Genomic DNA, 27,349 nt, shown 5'->3' on the forward strand with positions numbered 1-27,349 from the left:
CACTACATTCACAAGACATGCACCCAGCTGTGAAACCGGGGATTGTTACAAATGTGGTGTCATTGTAAAGGGTAATGAATCAGCTGTCCATTGATGCAACACGATATGAACATGTCAAATAATCTCAGATGAAAAAATTCCAATCTTTTAAGGAGTTTATTCCTCTGGTCATAGGGATTCAGAAAATGTATAGTTAGACCTATCGTTCCTTACCAAAAAGGTAAAAATGTCAAATTTTTGGCTCTACAGGGGTCAAACATATAAAAATGCTCCGATTTTGAATAAAGAATCTGTTCTGTTTGATATAACAGTTCAAATAAAGATAGGATTGCACAATCTAGGATGTTTCGTTACCTAGGTAACACAGCAAAATAGGTCAAGTTACATTTAGGCCTATTGACCTTGACCTATTTTGATGCATTATTTGGGTAACGAAACGTCCTAGAGTATACAATTCTATCTTTATTTGCATTTCATGACCAAAAGTTACTATCGTGATTCAAATTTTGTCTGAAATCTTCATTCTTTCATTCCTTACTTTTAACTTTCATCGGCTAAACTTTCTTTTAAATGTAGATGCACTCATCAAGTAGTCATGGTAATGGAATTATCTTGGGTAGAAAGATGCGTTACATTATAACCAGTGTGGAGATTTTACTACTGATCTATATTGATATCGTCTGCATGAAGTTGACGTAACATGCGTGGATTTATCTGAAAAGGTTGATCATCATCCTATGAAGATGCAAAAGGAAGATTGGATTCAACCAGTTTTGCGTATCAAAGGACCTAAAAATGTAAGATAAGTTAAGTTACTTGGCACCCCCGGGATTGGAACCTTCGGGTGCCGAGCACAAGATCAACCTTAGACCCCTCTGGTGCAAAGCACATGATCACTGACCGGTAGCCACGGATCTTTCGCTGGCCCGGCCAACGAAAGCATGCGTATTTATGACTTAGGTGATTGGGTCATTGCATCACCGTGGATGCATGCATGTGCAGTGGTTTTACTTTGTAAGATTTTATAGTGTTAGGGTTATCACAACGTTTGGCTCTCCCATTGTGGGGTAAAGCGTATGTAGGTCTGTTTTAAAAGATTCCTATTTTCAGCATCGCTGTCACCCAAAAGCACTTGTGTTTGTTTCTGTTTTTCAATTTGAAAAGCAAGCGACTTTCATAATATCACTGATTTTATTACTTGAAAAAAACAACGAAGTCATTTGAAGCCATTTAAAACTAAAATTATAATGTAAGAGGCTTCTTTTGGACTGTTTTAGCTCTCATCCAAAGACCCCATTGAAAAATTATCATGCTATACACACACAGTTAGGTCTAAACGGTCGCTCTCTCACCGTATTTCTTACATTTTGATCTCACTGAACGCCCAAAACTCAAATGATTAATTATTTAATTTATTATGCTTTGGATGGTATTACCAGCTCGTTGGTCATATCTTTTCAAACCTTTTCCGGGGTCTTTAAACCTTATATCTCCTCTCTTTTCTAAGAGGACTTTTCTACCTTAGGATTAGGTTGCAGGGAGTCTCGCCCGTTTGGTCAAAATAATGTGTGTTCTTTTTATGTTCTTTAAATGTTGTTTATTGTATTTTGATATCTCTGAGCTTCACAGCAATTCAGCTTTTAGCTGCGAGTGTGTATGAAGCCGGGGGGAGGGGACACTCACTAAAATGGGTGACGGGGATGTGCGGCCACATTGACCCCCATTTTTAAACTCGCTCTCACGCAATGACCCCCCTTTATGTTTTACTGAACTCCCGCTTACCCAACGACCCCCTTGTTTGTTGTCCTGTCACCAAAAGACCCCCGTCTTTTTTCAAAAAATTTGGGGAAAATTCTGATAATCTCTCACTGATTTTTGAAAAAAAAAATGTATCAACTTTTATCTCACTGAACGACCCCCTTTTTGGTCAGATTTTCCCCAGTCTCACGGAAAGACCCGCTTTTTTGCAACTTTCTCACTGAAAGACCCCCCTTTTTCGGTGTCTAGGCTCTCACCGAAAGACCCGTAGTTTCGAACTGCTGTCCGCACATCCCCGTCACTTCCAATGTCGAGTGCCCCCGGGTGTATGATTAAACCATGAAAAATAATAAAATGACTCCATTTTTATACATCTTGCTCTCACTGAATGCCCCTAACTGTGAATGAAAGTGACACCTTTACACCATTATCCATTTCATATTGAAGTATTCAAGTGCTCCGTTAATTGTATAACAGAACATTGGTCACCTCACATGATTTATTTAAAATCAAAATTCATCCGTCTCTTACATGTATTTCCTAAAAGAATTCTGGATACTAATAAAGTGTGACTGAAGAGGTTCATCAGGTCAGCTAATAAAAGTTCTTTGTCAAGACCAAAGGAAAAAAAACGTACATTTTTCTGCTGACAGTTTCGCCAGAAACCTTTTGGCTTTCTCAAAGCGAATGATGTTGTTATTGATCCATCTGCTTGGAGCAGGAATCCCGGCCGGATGTTATTGTTTTACCGGAAGTACTCCTGTCACCAACGTTGGTTTTGAGCAGAGGATCAAAGATGTGGCTTAGGAAGAATGACTACTACGTCCTTTCAATTTAGGGGTGTCCATGGACGAAAGAGAAACAGACCGCGTACCATCAGTCAAAGTCCCCGTGTATTGTATGGTGTAAGTTCTCGCATATTCATGAGGGCCGATTGTTCGATCGTGTAGTGTCTAACAATCACGCCAGCGCTGCGTGCCTTCGCGTATCCGCGATAGAGCGTTGCGTGCTTTCGCGATTACGCGATAGACCATGAAAATACGCGGTAATTGCGTAGCAGTCTCGCCTGTCGCATTTCACAGAACAATCGGCCCTCATTATCGGATGAGGCGGAGACTTTGACTGGTGGTACGCGCTCTGTCTTATCTTACTCCTCTGTGGGGGTGTCATATACAAGCAGAAATTCGGTGTAGCGATGGGATCGCGGTTAACATGTTTATGGAGTGGCTACAAAATCAAGCCATCCATACTGCCCCTTTAGATTGTAGGCCACGCATGTGGAAGAGATATGTCGACGACATTCTTGAAATCGTGAAGGAGGGCGCTACGGAAAGACTTACCGAACACTTAAACCAAATTGATCCCACGGAGAGCATAAAATTCACATATGAGGAAGCACAGGAGGGAAAATTCCTTTCCTGTACACCATGATGGTCAGAAAGCCGGACAATACCGTGACATTACTAGTGTACAGGAAAAAGACCCACACAGATCAATATCTGTCATACTCTTCGCACCACCCTTGCATCAAAAAATTAGGTGTTCTACTGCTTGATAGAGGTGATAAAATAATCACAGAGGAAGACCGTAAGATCGCTGAAGAAAATCACATCAGAAAAGCGCTAGCAGGGTGCGGTTACCCTGGACTATAGACAAAGTAAACGCACAAAGAGCTAATAAGATCAAAAGCAAGCCAAACAAGAAAGGCAAATCTAGAGCAAAGAGCAAAGGTAGCATTGCAATTCCTTATGTGGCGGGAGTCTCTGAAAAGATCTGTCGTATCAAGAGAATACACAACGTTTCTACGGCCATGAAACCCCACACCACCGTCAGAAATGTACTCGTTCATCTAAAGGATAAATAAGATTAAAGAAAAAACGGTGAACTGTGTATGAAATACCATGCAAAAACTGCCCCCAATCATACATTGGTGAGACAAAAAGACAGTTCGGTGTCCGCATGAATGAACATAAAAGGGAAGCAGAGAAAGCTAGCGTACTCAAATATACACGATCGAAGAGAAAGGAATCGCTCACCGAAATTAACAAATCTGATATCACAGATCACGTATCAAGGGTCAACCATTTAATAGACGAGCACAGCTCATCAATCCTTGATAAGGAAAACCGCAGGGCAAGATGGGTCAAGGAATCAGTATGGATTCGCAAGAGAGAAGACAACACCATGAACAGAGACGAGGGGACATTCTTTCTAAGCCACATCTTTGATCCTCTGCTCAAGACCAACGTTGGAGACAGGAGTACTTCCGGTAAAACAATAACATCCGGCCGGGATTCCAGCTCCAAGCAGATGGATCAATAACAACATCAATTGCTTTGAGAAAGCCAGAAAGTTTGTCAGCAGAAAAACGTAAGTTTTTCCTTTGGTCTTGACAAAGAACTTTTAATATTAGCTAACTAATAAAGGGTATTTTGTTTCATTTGTCAAGTGGGATGCCGCATTCAACAACGCTGTGAAATACATATTTCATTTATTGGGCTACAAGCTGGAAATAAACGTAACGGTGTTTCAAGACGATGGGACAATAACCGACCGTATTTACAAAATAGGTGTGCCATGGACAGTGGATCACCCGGAATCGCCAGATAAGGTGAGCAAAATCATCAGTGGAAACACCAGAATTATTTCAAGCGGGGATGGGGGAGGAGGCTTACCAATTTTCCCAATTGCCACATATAGACCTTTTTGGAAACTCAGACTTTATACGTGCGGTGTCTCTAAAAAAAAGAACAACCCGCTATATGTATCTCACTGATAATACCTGGATCATACAACCGGGATTTTTTTTCCACTGAAGAAAGCTGGCTACGCCCCTTGACATATCGGACTATATTCGAGCCTAGTGACCTTAAATTTTATCATTTGTAAATCTATGACATCATCTAAATTTACCTATCATATATATATAGGTCATTGACACTATACCTGGCTTGAACGAGTACGTTACTTACAAGGCATCACTGGTTACACGAGGAGGCAAATACATACCAAAAGGGTTTTACCTTCCACAAGACATGAAAAGCTTTCTAAAATATGTAAGTACAACCAGATTCATATCAGTTATATTATGGAGTAGTTTACCGTAGTTTTAAACAGTCCATCTTTCACCCCGTGATAATAATTTAGTTATCACACTCATTGCGGTAAATAATTTGTCTTCAGGCGACGCGATCTTTTGTTGGTCGAAGCAACCAAAAACCAAAAAAAAAAACCAAAAAAAACAAACATCGATTTTCATTGTCTAAATCAATATGTTATTGAAAAATAACGCTTTGATGTTTTGCAAAAGTTCATTATACAAATCATATACTTTGAAAACTTGTTTGATTTATTGTTGTTAATGAGTTATGTACGTTTTACAAAACATAACTCAAGAACCACAGGCCCTACAAAAGTATGCCTGTGATATTTGAATTCTTCTGCACGCTCGCTATGAAATGATCAATGCAATTTTTGCCAAAGCTCACTACTATTCGCAAGATGCTGTGAACTACCAAATCGCAACAGTTTAAAATAGATGCTAACCTTAAGTTGGAATTTGGTAGAGAGGTGTGAATAGGATTCCCGTATCCCGAAAATGGGCTATTCCATTTAAAAATCACCCCTGTGGAAGATTTTGGAAACATCTTCCACATTTGGAGTATGAATTTCAAATGGAATGAACACAGTAGGCAGCTCCATTTGAATTTCGTACACCCTCTGTGAAAGATTCAATCCGAATCTTTCACAGAGGGAGGGTAAGTTTCAAATGGAGCTGTATAATGTGTTCATTCCATTTGTAATTAATACTACCACTGTGGATTATATTTCCAAAATCTTCCACGGGGTAAGTGTGGATTTTAAAATGGAAGGGCCCAATATACCAAATTTGATGAAAAGAAAACCCTATGGACTTTGTATTATTTCTGTTCAATATTACGATAAAATTTGTCAATATCCTGAAAACTGTTCCAATATTTTGCTAAAAAACAATGAAAAATTAACAAGTTTTCGAAGAACATTATTGTTTGAAAAGCACCCCTTCTCTAAGTTTTCTGAAATTTGTGACCCGAGAGTCTGAAAATGCTTTCCAAATCTGGCGCACATCGTCGTTACTATCTTTCCACGAACGAAGCACCCAGTTTGTATTAGATTGAAAAGTCAATGTTTGGAGATATTTTTTGAAGAAAGAGGCCTCCATTTATAGTAAAAGTTGGAATTAAAGGTACTACCAAACAAACACAAAAATAGAAAGCAAATTTATGCTTCTACGCTACTCAAATTTGGTACACTCACCGGAGCGCTTTCACCGGGTCAACCGGCCACCTTTTTGTTTCCAATGGACATTTTATTGTGAAATGTCACTGTACAAGGAATACATAAAAAAAAAAATTCCACATAGCCCCCGAATGAAAAGTATCTTATTATCTTTGTAATCACTCAAAAAGCATTTTGTGTGAATTTTACATCCGAACTAGGTGCTATTAAATTTTCATGAGCCTTTTTTATTTTACATGTAAAGTCTATGGGGATGGCGATTAGAAATGGACGGCAATATTGAAAAAACCCTCATTTTGGGCCATTTTAAACACTAAAATGCCCATAAAAAAAGAATAGCACTTAGTTCGAAATTTACACACAATGCTACCTGAGTGAGTACAAACATAATTAAATACATTTCATTCGGAGGCTATAGCAAAAACAAAAAATGTCCTATACCTTAATGGTTATGGAACAAAGGTGCGGCGTCTTCAGCGGATGAAAGCGCTCCCGTGAGTGTACCAAAGTTGAGTAGCGTAGAAGTATAAATTTGCTTTCTATTTACGTTTACCGCTACGTATGAATATACATCATTATATTAAACACAAAAATATTTTAAAAACATTATAACCGTGTTATAAACGCGTTTTGGTTATGGTAAAATAATGTCGGGTTATGCACAACATCCTTTTTGGTCCTATCGCTATCGGTGCCCGAGGAGGTAGCGATGGCACTTTTTTTTTTATCGTACCCAGAACGATACCCTGAATGAAAAACAATAACACGATGAAATTGTTTATTATTATACTTGATACAATTTGTTACATCTCCAGGGAGCGATGTTAAGAATTGTCGGTACCAATAGTTTTGTAGGATCAAATTCGATGTGGTAACGTTTTATATGAAAAACACTTCAACAAAATTTTAAAAATATTGGTGAAATGTTATTGCAAAATATTTCCTGGCAGACATTTTCACAAAATATTTTGTCAACGCTTAATAGCATTATGTTAGAATGTTTTGCATAAAGTTTTCAAAAATATTTTCTGAATGTTATTTTATACCCTTTATATTACCCGACATATAAACGTTTTCTGTATAACGTTTTGTGTCTGAGTTTGTTTTCAATTTGTACTAAGTTTTCCCTTCAAACATACAAACCGTCGCAAAAGTTAGGTCTTAGTAAAAGGAAAGTAGTGAGTTTAAATGACAGGATCTAGTTCCTGATCTTTATTTATGACTTTTATTATCATGATTATAGCACCGTTTTTAAAAACATGACAATTGACTTTATGAAGAAATTGGACATGTGAAGCAACTTTTACAAAATATTTTGCTGTTACTTTTATACGAAATAAGAAACGAAAATGATGACTCATTCCTGTTTTATTAACCAGACTGCAAAGCCGGAGAATAAGGATAAAATATGGATCCAAAAGGATCCGCGATTCAGGGGAAACTACGTCAGGAAACTTAGAGGTAAGCCTTCATATTATGATAAAAAGTAAAGTGTTTGCTTTCTGTAGGTGCGTAAAATGAGGTTTTTTGTTTTAAATCATACGTAAGTCACGACTTGCTCCCTATTCCAGAAAAATACAGCACTAAATTAAAAAAATTATTATCCAGTTTTGCCAAATGAAACTTTGCTAAATCCTAATCCTTTAGTTAGTTTTAACTGGCAATGAAAGTCATATTTCAATATTTGATCAATTTTGGGAAATAAGGGCCAAAAACATGCATTTTAAGGGCATTTTTTGTAGCCCAAAGACTTCTACTTCTACTAAGACTAATTTCAAGTTATTCATTCTAAATTTTGGAAACCACATTTTCTAATCTTTTTCGCAAACAATTATCAAGAATAAAATACAATTTTAAAATTATGAGTTAACTCTTAGCCTATACTCAAGATTTTTGAATGATTAAACTTGTGCCAAATCTTAGAGTCTTAGAATTTTGTGACTACAATTATAAGAAAACGTGTAAAATTGCATGTTTTGGCCCATTTCCCCTCAAATTGCAAAAATATTAAAATTTGACTTCCATTGCCAGTTAAAACAGGAGAATATTTTTTAATTCAAAAAAATTAGTGGTGTATTTTTCTGGAATAGGGAGTAAAGTGGGTCGGAGGTGAGTATAACCTAACGGTGTTTGCATTCAAATGTTGAGACAAATGAAGCTGACACACAAGAGGCATGGTATAGGTTCTATAAATTAGATACTAATAGCTATAATCATGATATAAGGGGTGTCATTTCTGCGCTATGTGCATGATTTTTCTCGAGAAGGGTGAAACGACCAAAACTATCGTTTTGATATATTATTGGCCTTAAAATTCAAGAACCGCAAGACCTATAGAAATATAAATGCAATTAATATTGGCTTCCTTAACCCCATGAGAACTACCTGCCGATTGGGCAAAAATAAGTTTTCATTATCAATTGGACCAATCAGCAACATTGTTAGAATGATTTCACTACACACAAAAATTGGGGTGAATTATTTGCAAAGCTCCATTTTGATTGGTGATTAAAGTGAAGATATCATGTAATTGACCAATCAGTGGCAATGTTAGATCGGCAGGTAGTGCTCAGGGGGTTAATTTTCCATAAGATCAATGTATCAATATTGAGAATTGTACTTTAGGTTTTTTAGTACAATGATTAAAACGGGAAGAATATGGCCCCTGCCATTAAACTCGCCTTACATATACCATGCTTACCGTCAAATTGAGCTCCAAATCCTGATATTCTATAGATTGATTTTCAATAAAAGGATGTTTATTATTCTGTCGTTTTACTCGTTGACATGTACAAACTCGAAAATGATTTGAAAATATCTTTCTTGGGACTTCTAGCTATGTTTCAAAAAGTCTTCCTTCTGATTTTTTAAAGAATAAATTAAAGGAACTTTAAATTATCCGCAGCAATGAGCGGCTTGCGCGCATTGGTCGTTCATTTCATCAGGTACTCGCTGGCAGTTAAACCATTACATGTTGTAAAGTAGAAAAACTGTTTATAGGTTCGTGTAATATGATTGTGACATGATTTTTGAACAATAGTACCTTGGTGACATCCCGGTCCCTGCACTCTGTGCATCCACGGGTATTCATGCTCGTCGAAAATTTCGCGAAATAAGGGGTGTTTTCAGATGAAGAAACGCGATTCGCGAAACACACAAAAAAGAGGTGTTTTTTCAAACCACGTGTTCGCGAAATTGAAAAAAAAAGAAGGTTATTTTCATTGAGCAGCCTACGCGTTTTTGCCAGAAAAGGGCATATTAGAAATATTGTTTGTGTTTTAGCGAAAATAGGGGTATTTTCGAAGGGCAAATAATTAGCGAAATCGCTACAAAAAGGAGTGATTTTCCCCTAAAAACTTCGCGAAATGAGATGCAAAAGGGGGTGTTTTTAAAGTTCACCGACAAGCATGAATACCCGCGGATGCATGGAGTGCGGGGACCGGGGTGACATCCCGGAGTATGGCACTACCGTATTCACTCGATAACAAGCATGCGTGCTTACCATCGAGCGCTTTTGAAAACATGCAAACATGAAGAGCGCCATCTGCAAAAGTGTAAAGGGTTTTGAGCAAATCATCGATACACATACAGCGTGTTTATTGACCTTTTCCCCTCTATCGCACAATGCACTATTCCAGGGGGTATGAGTGTCGCAAAATACATCATCGCCCCGGGGATTCCTTTTTTGTGATGAAGGCACCAGCCGAAATGTCCGTATTCCCGAATGTAATGAACATAACTCTGTACTCCCCCGGGGCAATGATGTATTTTGCGACACTCATACCCCCTGGAATAGTGCATGATGGGAAAGAGGGAAAAAGGTCTATAGTGGGAGCAGATGTGCGGTACATTGCTATAAATTGGTCCACAGGGGTAAAACAAACGGGGCTAATACAGATAATAATGTACTAATGGGTCGATGCGATTGCATTGAAAAACCTAATAAATTATTCATAACAGTTACATAATCAATTGATAGTGCGGACACTTTTCACTTGCAAACCACAAAAATTCGTTATCTTTTAGCGTTGGAAAAGAAACCACGTGAATAGAGTGCCCTCTCAAGGATAGGTTCTCTGTGCTTCTGTTTTGATCATGCTTCTGTTTGTAACTTATGGGGTGAGAATCGTTCCGAATGTCCTGCCCGCATTCTACGAATCATGAAGATGCCGCGTTTAAAAATTTGTCACATTAACATTCAGAGTCTCAGATACAAAACAGATCATCTTCAAATTTTTCTTTTCACAAATAATATTGATATCTTATGTGTCACTGAGACATGGTTAACACCTGACATTGATGATAATGAAATTGTTATTGATGGATACAATTTATATAGAAAAGACCGTGTTGGTATGGAACATGGTGGTATTGTTGTGTATATAAGAGAAGGTATTGATTACAATGAAGAGGTAAATATAAGTATTGATAATGATGTTGAAGTTCTATTCACTGAAATTAATTTGCCTTGTACTAAACCAATTTTGCTTGGTACTGTTTATAGACAGCCTAGTTCAAATGCTGAGTATTTAACTAAAATTGATCTTGTGTTACAGAATGCTGTGGCTAATTATAATGAGGTTATAGTTGTTGGAGATTTTAACCTTGATTTATTTAAAAGTAACTATTCTAAAAGGTTAAAAACTTGGCTAAAAATTCAAACTTTACTCAATTGATCACTGAAGCTACAAGAATTACTCCTAAAACAAGATCTTGTTTAGATCTTGCTTTTGTAACACATCCTGACATGATCACTGCTCATGGAGTACATCATCTTGGCTTGAGTGATCACTCATTGATTTATGTCGTACGTAAAAGTAAGAAAATTAAAAACCCTCCTAAATTAATTTAATCTCGCTCATATAAAAATTTCAATGATGTTGATTTTATTAACTCACTTAAAACTAAAGACTGGGATATAGTTAATAGTTACTCAGATGTTGACTCTGCCTGGGCAGTCTGGTTTGATATGTTCAACGAGGCATGTGATAATCATGCCCCAATTAGGAAAAGAAGATTAGAGGATACCTCCCTGAATGGGTAACTACTGACTTCCTGAAGCTCACTAAAGATAAAGAATTCTATTATAATAAAGCTCATAAAACTAATGACCCCCTTGATTGGGATAAAGCCAAAACTCTTCGCAATAAAGTCAATAACCTAAGTAAAAGTCTTAAGAAAAATTACTACAACACAGAGATTGAAAATAACTTGCACAATTCTAAGAAATTATGGAAAACCATTAGGAAGGTTATTCCTGGTAAAAATAAGAGTTCAGTAGCTAAAATTAAAGTTAATGATAAAGTCACTACTAATGACAAAGATACTGCTAATGTTTTTAATGATTACTTTACTACTATTGGCTCAAATCTAGCTAGTAAATTTAATTCTCATGATGAAGATGATAATAATATTCAAGTCAATAATTTGTGTATAAATCATGATTATAATGCTGCCAATAATGATTGTAAATTTAATTTCTATTGCATCTCTGCTGAGTATGTTTTTGATCAAATTTGGAATTTCTCAAATAATAAGTCTCCTGGACTTGATGATATTGATGTCAAATTATTCAAAACTGCCGCTCCTATTATTTGTAAATCACTTGCGTATATATGTAATCTTTCTTTAGCTACTGGTGTTTTTCCTTCTGATTGGAAAAATGCAAAAGTTGTTCCTATTTACAAAAATGGTTGTAAATCTAATGTTGAAAATTATCGTCCAATTTCTGTGCTAAGTATTGTTTCTAAAATAATCGAGCGTGCAGTTCATGATCAAATGTATTCTTATTTGTCTGTAAATAATTTTCTAAACCCATCGCAATCTGGGTTTCGTTCTCAATATTCAACTGCAACAACAGTTATTGATGTTGAAGATTTTATTCTTATGAACATGGATGAGGGAAAGGTAACTGGTACCATATTCCTTGACCTTAAGAAGGCTTTTGACACTGTCAATCACAGTCTTCTTCTTAATAAGCTCAAGAAATTTGGCATCAGGGACTTTGAACTCAACTGGTTCAAATCCTATCTCAAAAATAGAATGCAGTCAGTAAAAGTAGGTAGTTCCTTATCAGATTTAAAACCAATTAACATTGGAATTCCACAAGGGTCTATATTAGGTCCTTTATTATTTATTATTTTTGTAAATGATCTTCCTGATAGTGTTATATGTAAAACAGTAATGTATGCTGATGATACGTCATTACTTGTTAGCTCATCAGATCCTTTGTGTCTTCAAAACAGCCTCAATCTTAACATGTGTAAAATTGCTAGTTGGTTTAAAAAGAACTACCTCACTCTGAATATCAGCAAAACAAAATTGGTGCTTTTTGGTACCCCACAAAATCTTAGTAAGTACCAAAATATTTCTTTAATTTATGATGATGAGACTATTGAGAGAGTTGACAATTTCAAATATCTTGGTATTATTTTCGATAGTCACATGACTTGGTCACATCATATTGATTCAATTGCTTCCAATGTTTCTAAACGTTGTGGTGTTATTCGTCGTGTTAAATATTATCTTCCAAATTATATTCTCAAAAAACTTGCTCATTCTCTTGTCATGCCTCATTTTGATTATTGCAGTCATGTTTGGTCCAACTGCTCTCTTACTCTGTCAAGCAAGTTACAAATTCTCTTGAACAACCTTGCCAGAATTATTCTTTCTGTTGATATCAGAACTAATATTGATTCAATGATGTCTTCTCTCAAGTGGCTCAAACTAGATAATAGGTGGAATAATCATATTCTTATTATGTTATATAAGTGCCTTACTGGTAGAGCTCCTGATTATCTTTGTTCCAAATTTTCATTTACCAAATTCACTCATGATCATAACACAAGAGGTACTTCCTCCAATTCACTTGTTGTTCCTCAATTTAACAATAACTCTGGTAAGAGATTGTTTCAGGCGAGAGCAGCAAATTTGTGGAATAGTTCTGTTGATGTTGACACTCGCAATAACTATATTTCCTTGAGCCTAAGTGAATTTAAATCAAGAGCTCTCACAAACCCCACTGTTCATTGATTTTCACTTTTATATAATTTTTCATGATTCTTGTAATTTCTTTATAATGGTTTTGTATGTTTTCTTGTAATATTGTGTAATATTTAATTAAATTACACCCTGTATGTCACAGGGCCTCCAAGAATAACAGTGCTCTTACACTGAAGGAGCTACCCTGTATAAAGAAAGTTGAAATAAATAAATAAATAAATAAATAAATACCGCACACGATTTATACTGGTGTGTTTATCATGTTTTTAGTGCAAATATCTCGCGACAATATCCTTCGGTTAAGAAGGATATCGATGTACCGTACATACATATACTGCTAGTGTTTATAGTGGGCAAGTAGTCCGGATAATTTCTGACCGGATAGAAATTATATCGCAATGTACCGCACATTTGCTCCCACTATAAACACGCTGAGAGATATTCATGATATTGGAGCACGTGAAAATGAAATATCACCTACAGAGTGCTAATATTTCTTACAAGGGCATGGGTTTGAATAACGCGCCAAAGATTCACAGAGGATGCTAATAGTTTGTTTGTCCTCCACCGCACTTGACTGACTCTCAATGCATGTCATTTTTCTCAACCTTTTAACCTTTCGTGCAAGCGCCCTATAGTTAAAATCACCATGAGCTATCCCAGTTTCAATCCATGCGCCCATAAGACATGATCTTAACCTCCAACAAAGCGGTTGGAAAATATGGCAGGCCATTGGCACTACAATGAAGGGAATTGTCATCAGGGCCTTTGAAAAATGTGGAAATATCTGTGGCGCATAATGGCAAAAAGGACCACCTCATTAACATCAAGGGGCCTACCCGGCTAAAGTGTTGAATAAATAACTCATGACTCCAATATGAATAAAATAGAAACAAAAAAGAAACAAAAAAGACACACAATGAAAAACAAAGCAAAAAATACAAATAAATGATGGTTAGATAAAGTTTATCAAGAAAAGCTCAAACCCCCCCAAAACAAAATAAAGCAATGGAAACATTTATGACGAATCTCGAGCTCGCGCTCTCGCCACTCTTCTGAAATTGTACCAAAGTTCAGCGCTTTACCAACTGAGCTAATGTGGTTGAGACCATTGGCAGGTTTACTTGTTCGTATATAACTATGTTTATCGATGATTTTCTCAAAACCCTTTACACTTCTCTTTCAACAAGTTCATTTGGAATGTTGTATTGAACTGTAAACATGGTTCGTTTTGAACAATTCCAGTGCAAAATGATGTTGATCTACTCACATTTTCAGTGACGTTTCACCACTACACTAGTGGTTTCTTCAGACTGCAACTCATCACATCTTGACTGCTTCCTTTTATAGTCAACAGTAGCCGTTGAGGGCGTGATGAGTTGGTCAAAGATGTTGTTGAGTGAATAGGCCCCTCGTCCTTGTTTAGAGTGTCTTTTCCTTTTCGGCGTATCCAGATAGCCTCTTTTAGCCATCTGGTGGTCTTGTCTGCTTCCCTGTCGATGACTTTTGCGTCCTCCCAATTGATGGAATGATTAGAAGAAGCTACGTGGTCGGTGATAGCTGACTTGTGAATGTCTGTGATAGATGATTTTCGGCTTGCTCGAGTATATGGTTTGCTTTCAAGTTTCTCTACCTCTTTTGGTGTTCTTTCAAGCGGACTCCGAAGGACGGCCGGTTTCTCCAATATATGAACTAGCACAGTCTCCGCAGGGGATTTCGTAAATCGCCTCCGCTTTTTGTTGAGGGAGGAGTTTGTCCTTGGGATGAACAAGCATGCTACGTATTGTACGGTGTGGTTTCATAGCAGTTGCGAAGCCATGTTTGTTAAAAACTCGCGAGACTCGTTCAGTGAGGCCCTCTTTTTGCTTAGAGGTAGGCTTTGTTTTAGGAGTAGCTCTGTCTTGTTTTACTTTCTTTATTGACCAATCGGGGTATCCGCAGCATGACAAGGCTTCGCGGATATTTTTCTCCTCTTTTTGCTTGTCCGCTTCCTCAGTGACTAAAACATCGCTCCGATCTAACAGTGTTCTGACCACTCCTAATTTTTGATGTAGTGGATGGTACGAACGTAGAAACTGCTATGAAACCACACCGTACAATACGTAGCATGCTTGTTCATCCCAAGGACAAACTCCTCCCTCAACAAAAAGCGGAGGCGATTTACGAAATCCCCTGCGGAGACTGTGCTAGTTCATATATTGGAGAAACCGGCCGTCCTTCGAGTCCGCTTGAAAGAACACCAAAAAGAGGTAGAGAAACTTGAAAGCAAACCATATACTCGAGCAAGCCGAAAATCATCTATCACAGACATTCACAAGTCAGCTATCACCGACCACGTAGCTTCTTCTAATCATTCCATCAATTGGGAGGACGCAAAAGTTATCGACAGGGAAGCTGACAAGACCACCAGATGGCTAAAAGAGGCTATCTGGATACGCCGAAAAGGAAAAGACACTCTTAACAAGGACGAGGGGGCCTATTCACTCAACAACATCTTTGACCAACTCATCACGCCCTCAACGGCTACTGTTGACTATAAAAGGAAGCAGTCAAGATGTGATGAGTTGCAGTCTGAAGAAACCACTAGTGTAGTGGTGAAACGTCACCGAAAATGTGAGTAGATCAACATCATTTTGCACTGGAATTGTTCAAAACGAACCATGTTTACAGACCTTTACACTTCTACACTTCTGTGGACGAGGCTCTTCATGTTTGCATGTATTCAAAAGCGCACGATACTAAGCAGATATGCTTGTTTGCGAGTGATTACGGTATTTGAAGTTGGTTTCTACGTTCGTACCTTCATACTTACCATCGCTACTGGAATCGATTATCTATACGCATTGTTTACTCATTTACGTATACCAATGCTTTTTCTCTTTCGTCAACAGAATTGAATTTATTTAATGTAAGCCTGGTTCAAGAATTTATCTCCAATCCTTTACTCGTAACGGGTAGGAAATTCAGCATCGGAGTTTTTGTAGCATTTTCCTCAGCTAGACCGTTGCGGGCGTATGTTTTGGATAAGTACATGATATTTCGATATTGTGGCAAACTATATGACCCTGCCGATCTTTCGGATCCTGAAACTTACGTAACGGATGGCATGGAAAGAGGCGGAGGTGTCGATATCATAGACAGTCCTGATGATGAGGTATAAAACGGGCGTTACCATGGTAACATGTGGGGGGAGGGGGAGGTGCCAGGCTGAATGTGTAAATATGAGGTTGTTGAATTAAATTGTAGGCCTACCATGACCATGAGCACATAAAACGTGAAGTGACTCGAAATGAATCGACAAAATATATCCGACTCGACAGAATGGCCTGATTCGACTCGATACGACTGGCAACTTCAAATGACTCGACTCGACTCGGACTCGAAGGCTTCATGACTCGACTCGACTCGAGACTCGAGGGCTCGATGAATCGACTCGACTCGGACTCGACTTTCAGTGACTCGACTACAAGTTTGCGCCTTCCTTCTCTGGGTGATCAATAATATTGGTGATATACGAATAAATAATTTCTCCTTTTTATTTCTTTTTTAGGCAGAGTTGTTAATAAGGAGGCTCTTTTTGAGGAAGGGGTATCATTCACGCCGATGTCTGGAAGAGGTAGTTGTTAAAAGTTAGTATGAATTATAATCACCCATCGTTAAGGTGTAAATTCCCAGGACGGTATGACCATTTTTTGGTTACATAATTTGGCAATCATAACAATAACCATTACAAATCCCGAAAGAGAATTTCCAGAATTTTGATAGGCATATTAATGTCGAGTCATTAGAGTCATACCAGTTTATTTCATCCAAATTAATTCTTATTAAACGAAAAACTAACAGAAAAGTAGAGTCCTATGTCTTATTTTGACCGTATTTGGTACAAAAATTTGATTTTGACTACACTATAAACGTGTTGATGTATATTATTGAAAATCTCAAGAATCTAATCATAGCACCGTAGGTATCGTCGCCTGTCACTCTTTAGCAATCATGGTGCTTTGGCAGTGGTTCGAAACCTGGTGTGAAATATTTTTTTATTCTTTACTAATGCGCTGTGCCGTTTTTCAAACACGCCCCTGAATGAAATTGATGGTCAAGTACTAGCACCCTTAATTTTAAACAGTGGGCAATAGTCAATCGATTAATTACCCCACATTTCAAGCCGGATTGGCGCTATTGCTATGATCATGATCAATTCGAGAATAGATACCCAAAATACGTACCTGGAATGGAACACTATGAAAAGAGGGATCAAATGTTACTTGGGGTCAAATTTCAAAAGTGCTCAAATTGAGATATATCAATGCATTCCGCAGTTCAAAATGATTCAGGATATGTATAGTCTTACCAGGGAAGTGCCAGAAGACACTCATCTCACTTCCCGAGATAGGGGGTCGTAATTTTTTTCAGTCCGCGAAAGGGGGGGGGGGGTCACAAAAATTAACTCCGGTCACCAACATATTCATTCAACTATCCTTCTGAAGAAAATGACCCCTTAGATGCCCTATAAGAGAGGAAGCCACATGCCCAAACTGTACTTTTGTCCGGCACTCTGTCTCCATTTTGATGACATAGATATTTAGTATAGTACCTCGCTTTTAATGATAGTAAAGATCCATGTTTTCCCCCAACAGAAGGAAAGGACCCCTCGTCAATTCTACCACAGATCTTTGATTCCATCAGAGATGTTCTCAACACGTCTTTGGTACATATGCTGAAACACAATGTTAGCACAGAGTAAGTATATCCAACCATTTGCTTGAGTGTGGGGTAGGTTACAGATGCGAGGATGGTGGGCGTCAACAGTACTAAGAGCATCCGGAAGTCGTGCAGAGAAGTTAGCTACGGGATATGTAACGGACATCAAAAGTGTTCTCGTGCGTGATGACCAATTTTTTTCGTTTCCGCCCCTTTTTGAGTTTTCAGGCCGACCCCCATATTTCAAAACGGATTGACGTGAATGATTTGGAGTGTTGTTGCTGTTGGTTTTTTAATGACCACGTTTTCAAATGTTATTAAATTAATTTGACATGGATCCAACACGTAATGCAATTCACCAATACCACCATAACACTTTGATGCTATAACCCTCAACTTGTCCATTTTTGGATGCGACTCTTGCACGAACCAGCTGCGCCCACGAAGCAATATAACAACAAACCCTAAAGGCCGATACCCGTATAATTTCCAATTTCTTGTTTTATATGTGTGTTTGTCTATTGTTTCTTTCAAGTGCCAAATATTACCAGTACACAAGATGGGACTACGTGATGGACGAAAATGCCAATCTGCACCTTATAGAGGTAAACCTCAATGTGGGGCTGCCGAAGTTGTTATGAGCATACCCATTAAAATAACCACTTGTATCACCCCGATTTTGCTTGTTAATAAATTGTATATAAATAATTATATAACATAAGTTTCAGCTAAAGTGCTTTGTCCATTTGAAAAGCGTATTACAACTATAATAATAAGCATTAAAAGTGTGAAAATCTATCATCTAAATTCCCAAAATGTGTGTGAAATTTTGTCAAGATTTGGAAATGTGATGTCATTACCTGACCGGTTTTATGCATTCCTTTTATCAGGACTACTGTGAACAAATTAAAATGTCAAGAATTATTTTAACAATATTATGGACATATTAGTGCTGTTCCATTTCAACACCCATGATTTCCGTACATTCCTTATATTGCATACAGTTCTCCTGTCTTTGTTGTGGAGAGCTTTAACTTTTCTTCATTTTCAAATGATACTAAAAGAGGAACAATTTGTAGAAGTAAAATTTTTACATTTTGCTAATAACCCAAAAAACATACGTCACAATTCAAACTATACTTTTTCTGAATCTTTATCACTCAGAACGATACTGCTGACCACCCTCTATTGTTATGTATAGTCGAACTGGAAGTCGATCGATAAATGTTGAAATCAACACAATTATGAGATACCTTTTTTGCTTTGAAATTAATTTTATCGGTCAAATTTTTTTTGTCAGTAATGTCAGATAATAGCGCTTGGATATACCTTTAAAAACCAATCCAGGTGCTAAATTTAGGCATGAAATTGTGTCTTTTAGTGTAAGATTTTTGAATTTAACAGACCTGAACATCACCCGTGAGCTTTTTTTTGGGGGGGTAACTACTTAGCGTTCGCCAACAAAGAAAGATTTTTCCGAAAACTATAAGGCAAATCGTACGGGTCTATATTATTATATAATTTTATGGGAAATATCCAACTCAGTACTTTATTTCGAATGCAAACAGCAAATGGTGAAATCAAAATCGGAAATTCTGACAAAACTATGATATATAGCCCTGTATGATGATCATGCCGATGTGCTTTAGAAAGTTAGGAAAATCTTAGCGAATCATTAGCGAATTATATTACTTTGATTTTATAATAGTTGACCGCAGAAAAGAAAAAGAACCTCACTGGCGAAGTTTAGGCCTGTCGAAATCGAAAATCTGACACTTGAAACAAAATTGCACACCTAAGTTTAACATCATTGTTTTGGAAAAAAAATATAGTATCAAAAGTTATGGTTTTCTTCTGATAGTTACTGAAAGAATGACAGATATTTTAATTTCGCCGAGAAAATGTATTTTAAATTGAAATTTTGCTCACCGGTGCAGTGGTTATAGAATATGACAGCGGGAGCCTTGTACAACAATAGCCAGCCAGTTACTAGCGTTCTGAGTGTTATGACCATGGAAACACTTCGGTGGGGTTAAGGGGTACTACACCCCTGTGGTAAATTGTGACTATTTTTGCATTTTTCTCCAAAAATAATAAGTTATGTATATTATTGGGGCAAGGAATGCAATTACTACACTGAAATTTCAGTGACGCAAGACAAGCGGTTCAGTATAATAATTATGCATGATAGAAAATGAGGTACATCGTAGCGGTACCTTATTTCTTATCATAAATAACGAACCGATTGTCTTGGGTCACTGAAATTCCAGTGTAGTAATTGAATTCCTTGCCCGTATAATATACATAAATTTTGTTACCAGTGTGTTTTTAGTTTTTGAGAAAAATGCAAAAATAGACACAAATTTATCGAGGGGTGTAGTACCCCCTTAAAGTAAGATTCGAGCAATTTTGAAATTTGATCCCGTATAACCTTTGACCCCATATTGGAGAAGATAGATTTTCATAACTTTTCATCTCTCAACATGTCACTTGCTTCCGCGATATGAAAGTTGGCTAAGTATATTGACTCATAACCAAACTCCAAAGCATATAAATGACCGTACACGACGAATGAGCCGTAAATTCATCCCCCGGTCAATTTTGTTTTATTTAGTGTTTAGAAAATATACATCATAAGCTTTAAAATGGTATCATTTGACTTCAAACGATATCCAGAACATAGGCGTAGATCTCGGGGGGGATGGGGGGATTTATCCCCCCCAATATTTTGCCAGGGGGGGATGCTCCATACAATCATCCCCCCAATGTTGACGCCTGAATATAGGTTTCTGACCAAATTTATCTCACATTTGCCCATTTTAGCCCCAAAAGTGCAAATTTTCGCGCGCTTCGCGCGCATTTATTCAACTTTTGCACCATATTTCATCAGTTTAGCTTCAAAATAGCAACATTTTTCGCGCGCTTCGCGCGCATTTGTAACATCAACCTATTCTGTCGCCAAAAGGTACTCGATTCACTATTCTTCAAGAATTTTTTTCAACACCATCCCCCCCAATGTCAAAATGAAATCTACGCCACTGATCCAGAAACGGGATTACGGTTTGTTAAACTTTGCTCCTATGGTAACTTTTTTTCGTTTCTACATCTCTTTTTCCACATTGCTGGCAATAAATATCAAACAGTTATAATTGGCGGTCATTTCAAATCATCCCCGAGTCAACGCGGTTCAAGAAAGTTTTCTCATTGTTAATTGTTGGTTATACATACCTATACAAAATACAATGCCTGCCTGGTAACCCACCACTTGAACAGGTTTTAGCCAAAGCAAACAGAGACCAGACCTATTAAAAATTCTATAGCCATCTAAGGTAAAAGCTTATTATCCACTTCAACAATAGGATTATTGATTGGTGTTAGACTATCAAAATGAGATAGATGTCGCGCCAGTTTGTGTCACCGATGAATACGACCTTCATGCACATTTTACACTGTAACTCGGCTCATTCGTGCTGTACGGTCACATATAATAAGCATATCAGAATGAAGTTGCGATACAGACCCCTAATATTCGGATTTTACTTCTTTTTTCAGGCGAATATAAACCCTCACTTAAATGCAAAAAAAGACAACCCTTCATATGTGAATATTTTTGCTTACATCATTCTGAGCAGAATGCTTCGGGTAATGAGGATGGATACATTGCACGAGTTTCAAGACAAAAAGTACGTGAGTATATGTATGACCTACATTGTACATTAATTCCATTGATATTTTTGTATCATTAAGTCATTTATATGTAGCTATAGTGTATTTTAATGGAAAACCCCTATTTGGCGGCCATTTTGGACACCATCTTGAAAATTTGCTTGGTCTGAATTTCTTACCAAACTTTTTCTGAAGGTCTTGGCATATATCACATGAAAATGCATGGTAAGTCTTTAAAAGACTCATTGTACACGAACTCCCCCCAGAGCCTATAGTAATTGGGAAAATCTGTTAATTGTGGAAAATAATGTAAATCAGAGTTTATATATAATAAATAAGCTTAAGAGTTTATGGGCAAGTGGACTACGGAGAATAAAGTCTACTGCACACGTAGTAGCTGCTAACCATTATCATTTGCACCAATCGTCCCATAGACCATTTAACAAAAACTCAGGGACATGCAATTAAGAAGCGCATACCCTTGACATACCACAATGAACCTGCAACAATGTTTTTCACCGTCACGGCAGCAAACTAGTTATGCGTTCGTTTGATCCATTAACATGATTAAGCTTCAAAACATGCAAAGTCGGTCTGAATCTTGTCAGAAAAATTTCCTGTTTAATGTGCAGCATCATTGGTCGCACCATAGTCGCACGCAACTCATCTTACGAGCCTATTATGGTCCCTTTCTTGCCTTCTCCCCTATTAATGGATACACATGTATTTACACTATTTTGTTCCTTTCAGACCATCTTACCTTGTACGAGATAGCGATGTATACACTTACGATCACATATGTTACACATCCTCATGTAGCTCATGTCAGAAAAAGGTAGGCATGTACATGTCCCCGGGGGGGGGCACTCAACTGTGGAAGTGACGGGTATGTGCCTACCGGAGTCGAGAAGTAGGGGCCTATCGGGTACAAAGCGTTATTTTAAAAAAGGGGGTCATTGGGTACAAACAAAATAAAAAAGGGGGTCATTGGGTACAATATTTTGAAAAAGGGGTCATCGAGTATGAGATTTAAAAAAGGGTCATCGGGTAGAAAATTTTGAAAAAATGGAGCAAAATTTGAAAATTTCGGCATAATTTTGAAAAAATTGAGCAACATTTGACAGTTTCGGCATTTTTTGTTCCATTTTGATGATGCTATTCTAGAAAAAAGGGGGTCATTGGGTAGCCTCAACCAAAAAAAGGGGGTCATTGGGTAGCCGCATCTAAGAAAAAGGGGGGTCATCGGGTATGGCTTTTAAAAAAAGGGGGTCATCGGGTATAGTCGACTTCAAAAGAGGGGGCCTATTGACAGGCACATACCGTCACTTCCAAAGTTGAGTGCCCCCCGGGGTACATGTACCGTACAATGGGGGTAACTTTTGGCGGTGTTTCTACAATACCTTGCTCAGGGGTGAAATATCGTAAATATTGGTGGAGGTATTGACTTGGAGGTTTGTATGTGCAAGGGGTATTTTGTTTCGAATGTATAGGAGTGACTGGTGCATTTATGGGTGCGTGGTGGGATATACTATTTTTCGGATATAAAGTACAATTCTTGGTTTTTATATCAGTGCAATCGGTGTAGACGCAGTTGAAAAATACAATATGTCTTGTCGGCGCAGTCGACGTAGAGGTGAAAATAGGACGCAGACATGGTTGATCAAGTAATAATTCAGTCAACCATTAACCAATCACTGGGGTTTCTTGTTAGAACGCGACATCCACGCTCAATATATTTTACCACACTACGCCATACATAAACTTGCTTGGCCACTTTGTATAAAAAGAAAATTTAAAAAAAAAAAGGAAACTAGTTTAGCAGAGGAGAGACTCGAATCCACGGCACACCTTGCCGCTATCGAACTACAATAATGTCAGTATAATATAAGTGCCCGAGACCAGTCAGCCACCCGATCCATGAGTAGCCATCTTGAAATTTGGAGCTATATACACAACATACCATAATGACAAGCAAAGGCTGAAAACGTTCCATATTTTGGAATTTTACCTACTGCAATATGTAATAGCGCTAACTGTATAAATAGTGTGTTTCTGCATCGCGATTGTACCATACAGCAATAATACATCATGCAGCAAAACAATTATCGATTTTGACTTCGGTGGTGCGGCTTGCAGCATGCATGCCAGGTACAATGCGATGAATATTTCCACTTTGCACAAAAAATCCTCGTAAATAGCCCAAAGTTTGTTTCAAAAATTAAGATTAGATTAACCAAAAAACAAAAAATAAAACAAATAAATAAAGAAACAGTAATATTTAGTGGCGCATTTTGTTATACAAATTGTTATGTACAGTAGGCCTACAGTTTATAATATTCATATATTCTTTTATACATCGGATGGTTCAGGTTTTACACACAAATATATTTCATTGGAAACTCTCCTACTTGGCTGTTTCCAAAAATCTAATCGGGCTTCCTTAGCCTATGCATTAAATCAGTGTTATTTTATTTTATTCTATATAATAACACTTTAAGAAACTTTTATTTTGGTGTACACTGCTGTGCAATAGAATAAGGATGATTGTGAAACAGGGCATGGCCATTGCCACCGAAAGCCATTACTGACCCCGGGTAAAATTAGCACAAAAGGGCCTCTTGATCAGCGATGACGTGCAGGACTGCAAGTGGGGGTCTGTGTGTGTGAGGGGGGGGGGGCATGTGAACACCAGTGGCGTAAATTGCTTTATGACATGGGGTCCACATAGCTCTTGCTTGGCCGCCCACATTTCTTTTACCATGACTAGTTTAGCCCGGGAGTTTAGCACAGCACTAGATCCGACGCTACCTGCTCTGCAATTCCTAAACAGTGACCAGCAAATGGTAATCTTTTATCTTTGGGAGTTCCCGATACAGTTCTGTATTATTTGTGGTATGTGGTGACCTCCAGCTTATATCAAGGGCTAGTATAAGTAGCCTGGTTTACGCCGTCCTACAAAAATACGGATCTTGTTTGTTTGTCCATGTGTCGGAGCCATAAAGCAGAAAACTTTCTACTGTTGCCCGTAATCGCTTTTCTTTAGTCTGCCTTGGGAGATGGGATTTTATTGAGTTTATTACATGTCCTCAATGTCCTTATTCCTGCTGTGCTTTTGTTGTTGTTGCTCCATTCCTACTGTTTGTGGTATCTCCAGTCTCAACCCTAACTTACAACACAATATTATGTTGCTTTGGTTCATCAGATTTGTCGCCTATGTTCCCACTGTCTATCAGCCGAACAAAGAACCATACTGAAAGAGGTACTCTGGGAACACTTAAGAAGAAGCTCTATGAGACTGGTCTATCCTGTTGTAAAAGTAAGTGCACTTGAAATCATATTTTGACTCCAATTCTGTGTACATCCCATAACAGACAAGAGCTATTATAGTCAATATGCACGTCCTATAGTCATGTTTCACCAATTAGGAGTGAAAGGCTGCTGAATTTGGCTACTTTGGCTATAAATGGGCAATTTTTGAAGACTCCATCTGACCATGAAAGAGATGCATCACAAAGTTGCTATTTGGTTCAGAAGTTAATTATTAATTAACATAACATTCAAATTTCTGGTGAAATGTCCACGTTGCCATGGATAGGGGGCGCTAATTTGGGACCAGAAGTCTGTGGGTCCAACTTTGGGGCCCTACTATTTCCTTATTTGTTGGTTCCTAAGACTATAATTGCTTAGAAATGTACATAATAATGTGCCTAAATATCACATACTTGTAATTAGAGCATACCGTGACCCTTTCGTTTTGAATATATGTGACCTTAAAAATTGGAAAAAGCACTGCCGTGTGGCACAAATGTGCATTTTCAGGTACCCTTAAGTCAAAAACTACATAAGAAACACAGTTTTCGATTGAAGATTCTGAAGATATGGGGAAAAGTTACCCAGAGTCCCAATTTCGAGCCTTGTGTCTGCTTGCATTCAGAAAATACGAGTCTTCAAAATGTAAAAATCAGTGATGCACGACAGCCAAAGGGGGGGGGGGGTTACAAATCTTTAGATGGCCATATCTTGAAAACGACTTGGAGTACAAGGCAAAATTGTTGTGTATATGTATGTTTCTAAAACAATATTTAGGGAGAGTTTCATCAAAATCTGAGGGGGTCACCTGGCAACGTTCTTGAAAAGAGGGTCATTGACTCCATTGAGACGGAATGACTCCATTAGTATTCGCAATTGATTGAATCTGTGTCAAAAGTCTTACGTCTGCTAACATTAAGCTTTGTTCTAGTTATTCCATTTTGTTTAAAAAAACAATTTCGTTTTCTCAGGAGGAAACAGGTGAACCCGGATCCACGTATTATGAACACCAAACGGATGACAATAAACTGACAACCGATTGGATGCGACGCAAATGCAATAGAGATGACTGTTGGTGTAGTGTCTATTAATGGGGGAATGTATAATCATCAGCTGTTTCACTAGGATGTGGTCTTGAAGTGATGGTCTCTTACAGTTTAGATGCGACACAAATTCAAGAGACATATTAACTATTGTTTGTGATGTTTGACCATAGTATCTGCTCTTTGAAGAAGGGTTTGGTCTTTACGTGGTAATACACTAAATGAGGGGTTTGGTCTTTACGTGGTAATACACTAAATGATGGGTTTGGTCTTTACGTGGTAATGAACTAAAACGATTAGATACGAAACAAATGCAAGAAGAGAGACTACTGGTAGTTTGTATTAATGGTGAGATGTTACCATTACGCGACGAAAAAAGAAAACCATGTTCTACGGGCCCGACCGGCCCAGATTTTGAACAAATTTGGGGAAAAATTGTTTATGTACAAATGAATACCGACCCAAATTTCGACAATTTCAGGAACAATTTTTTTTTGTATTTTCCCAAATTGCAAATTGAAAATATTTACAGATATTTACCAAAAAAAAACATCGACCGACCCACTTGAAAGGGCCGTCCGCCCGTAGAACAGGTTTTTTTCCGTCGCCTTACAGTAGCATCTGCCTGTTGAATGCGACATAAATACAAGAGAGATACCTACCGTACTAGTGTTGTTTGCGTTTAATGGTAAGATCTCTCATGCATAGTGCAGTTATGTCCACGGCAAATTCACCGCGACCTTTCCAGCCATATACCCGCTTAGTGAAGATTAAACCGAGATATGCAATACTAAACCATTATTAGTAATCGATTGTCCAATGCAAATTTATCACGACGTGATAATATTAATCCAATGAGCAATCGAATTGTCCGCTACGGTTGACTAATCCAATCGATAATGACGCTATTGACGCGTACGGGCGGAACTCCACTGACCGAGTTTTGGGACATTTTTCAATGGTTTGCTGTTATTTACTCATCAAGGCGGTCCCCCTTTATTATAAGGACTATGCTAATGATTTAAAGATTGACATGTAGAGGATAAACCGTGACAGAAAGTACTAAATTTTAGTACCCTTTCGAGATACCCCTCTTCCAAATGCGACCAAGGCAGGGCGGCCCGGTGAAGCAAAATGTGCATTGGAATAACACGGGAGTATGGTCCCCCGTTATTAAGGCTTGTACCGGGTTTAAAATTCAGATATTTTGAAAAGAATAAGTAATTCAAACATAGAGCAAGTACTAAAATCATAGCTTATACACTTTTTGATATATGACGCTAACTAGTTCATCTCCTATATCTACAACACAGCGCTACCAGTAGGGGTTAATTGCCTATTGTGAGTGCCTCTGTGTTGTGTGCATACATGTAGGCAACAATAACTGCATGATGTACCGTAGCATCTGCCTTGACAGACATGGAATTAAATCCTATCGCATCGAATTTTGCACCTCAAAATATGTCAAAATTACGATATATAAACTCTTCAAAAAAATTTGGAAACTTTCCAAAACGGCTTTATATCAGAAATATTTGAAATCAATATCCATATTGTTTCATATCAATACAAACATTGTTCTTTACTGTCAA

At 37.8% G+C, this 27,349-nt stretch overlaps 1 protein-coding gene across 1 annotated transcript in view; it reads left to right on the plus strand.

Moving 5' to 3' along the window:
* The window catches only part of LOC140165388 (probable tubulin polyglutamylase ttll-15), a 33,495-nt gene extending 7,207 nt beyond the window's left edge, over nucleotides 1–26,288 (plus strand). Inside the window, exons 2-13 of the mRNA XM_072188703.1 lie at nucleotides 577–797; nucleotides 4,208–4,369; nucleotides 4,689–4,814; nucleotides 7,416–7,497; nucleotides 15,930–16,192; nucleotides 16,589–16,667; nucleotides 17,676–17,778; nucleotides 18,275–18,344; nucleotides 21,292–21,422; nucleotides 22,156–22,240; nucleotides 24,608–24,721; nucleotides 25,686–26,288. Of these exons, the coding sequence (XP_072044804.1) occupies nucleotides 738–797; nucleotides 4,208–4,369; nucleotides 4,689–4,814; nucleotides 7,416–7,497; nucleotides 15,930–16,192; nucleotides 16,589–16,667; nucleotides 17,676–17,778; nucleotides 18,275–18,344; nucleotides 21,292–21,422; nucleotides 22,156–22,240; nucleotides 24,608–24,721; nucleotides 25,686–25,805 (1,395 nt within the window). The 5' untranslated portion in view covers nucleotides 577–737 and the 3' untranslated portion in view covers nucleotides 25,806–26,288. The remainder of the gene's footprint in view (nucleotides 1–576; nucleotides 798–4,207; nucleotides 4,370–4,688; nucleotides 4,815–7,415; nucleotides 7,498–15,929; nucleotides 16,193–16,588; nucleotides 16,668–17,675; nucleotides 17,779–18,274; nucleotides 18,345–21,291; nucleotides 21,423–22,155; nucleotides 22,241–24,607; nucleotides 24,722–25,685) is intronic.
* Nucleotides 26,289–27,349: the final 1,061 nt, after the last annotated feature.

Source organism: Amphiura filiformis, chromosome 12 (assembly GCF_039555335.1).
Source record: "Amphiura filiformis chromosome 12, Afil_fr2py, whole genome shotgun sequence".
NCBI classification, from domain to species: domain Eukaryota; kingdom Metazoa; phylum Echinodermata; class Ophiuroidea; order Amphilepidida; family Amphiuridae; genus Amphiura; species Amphiura filiformis.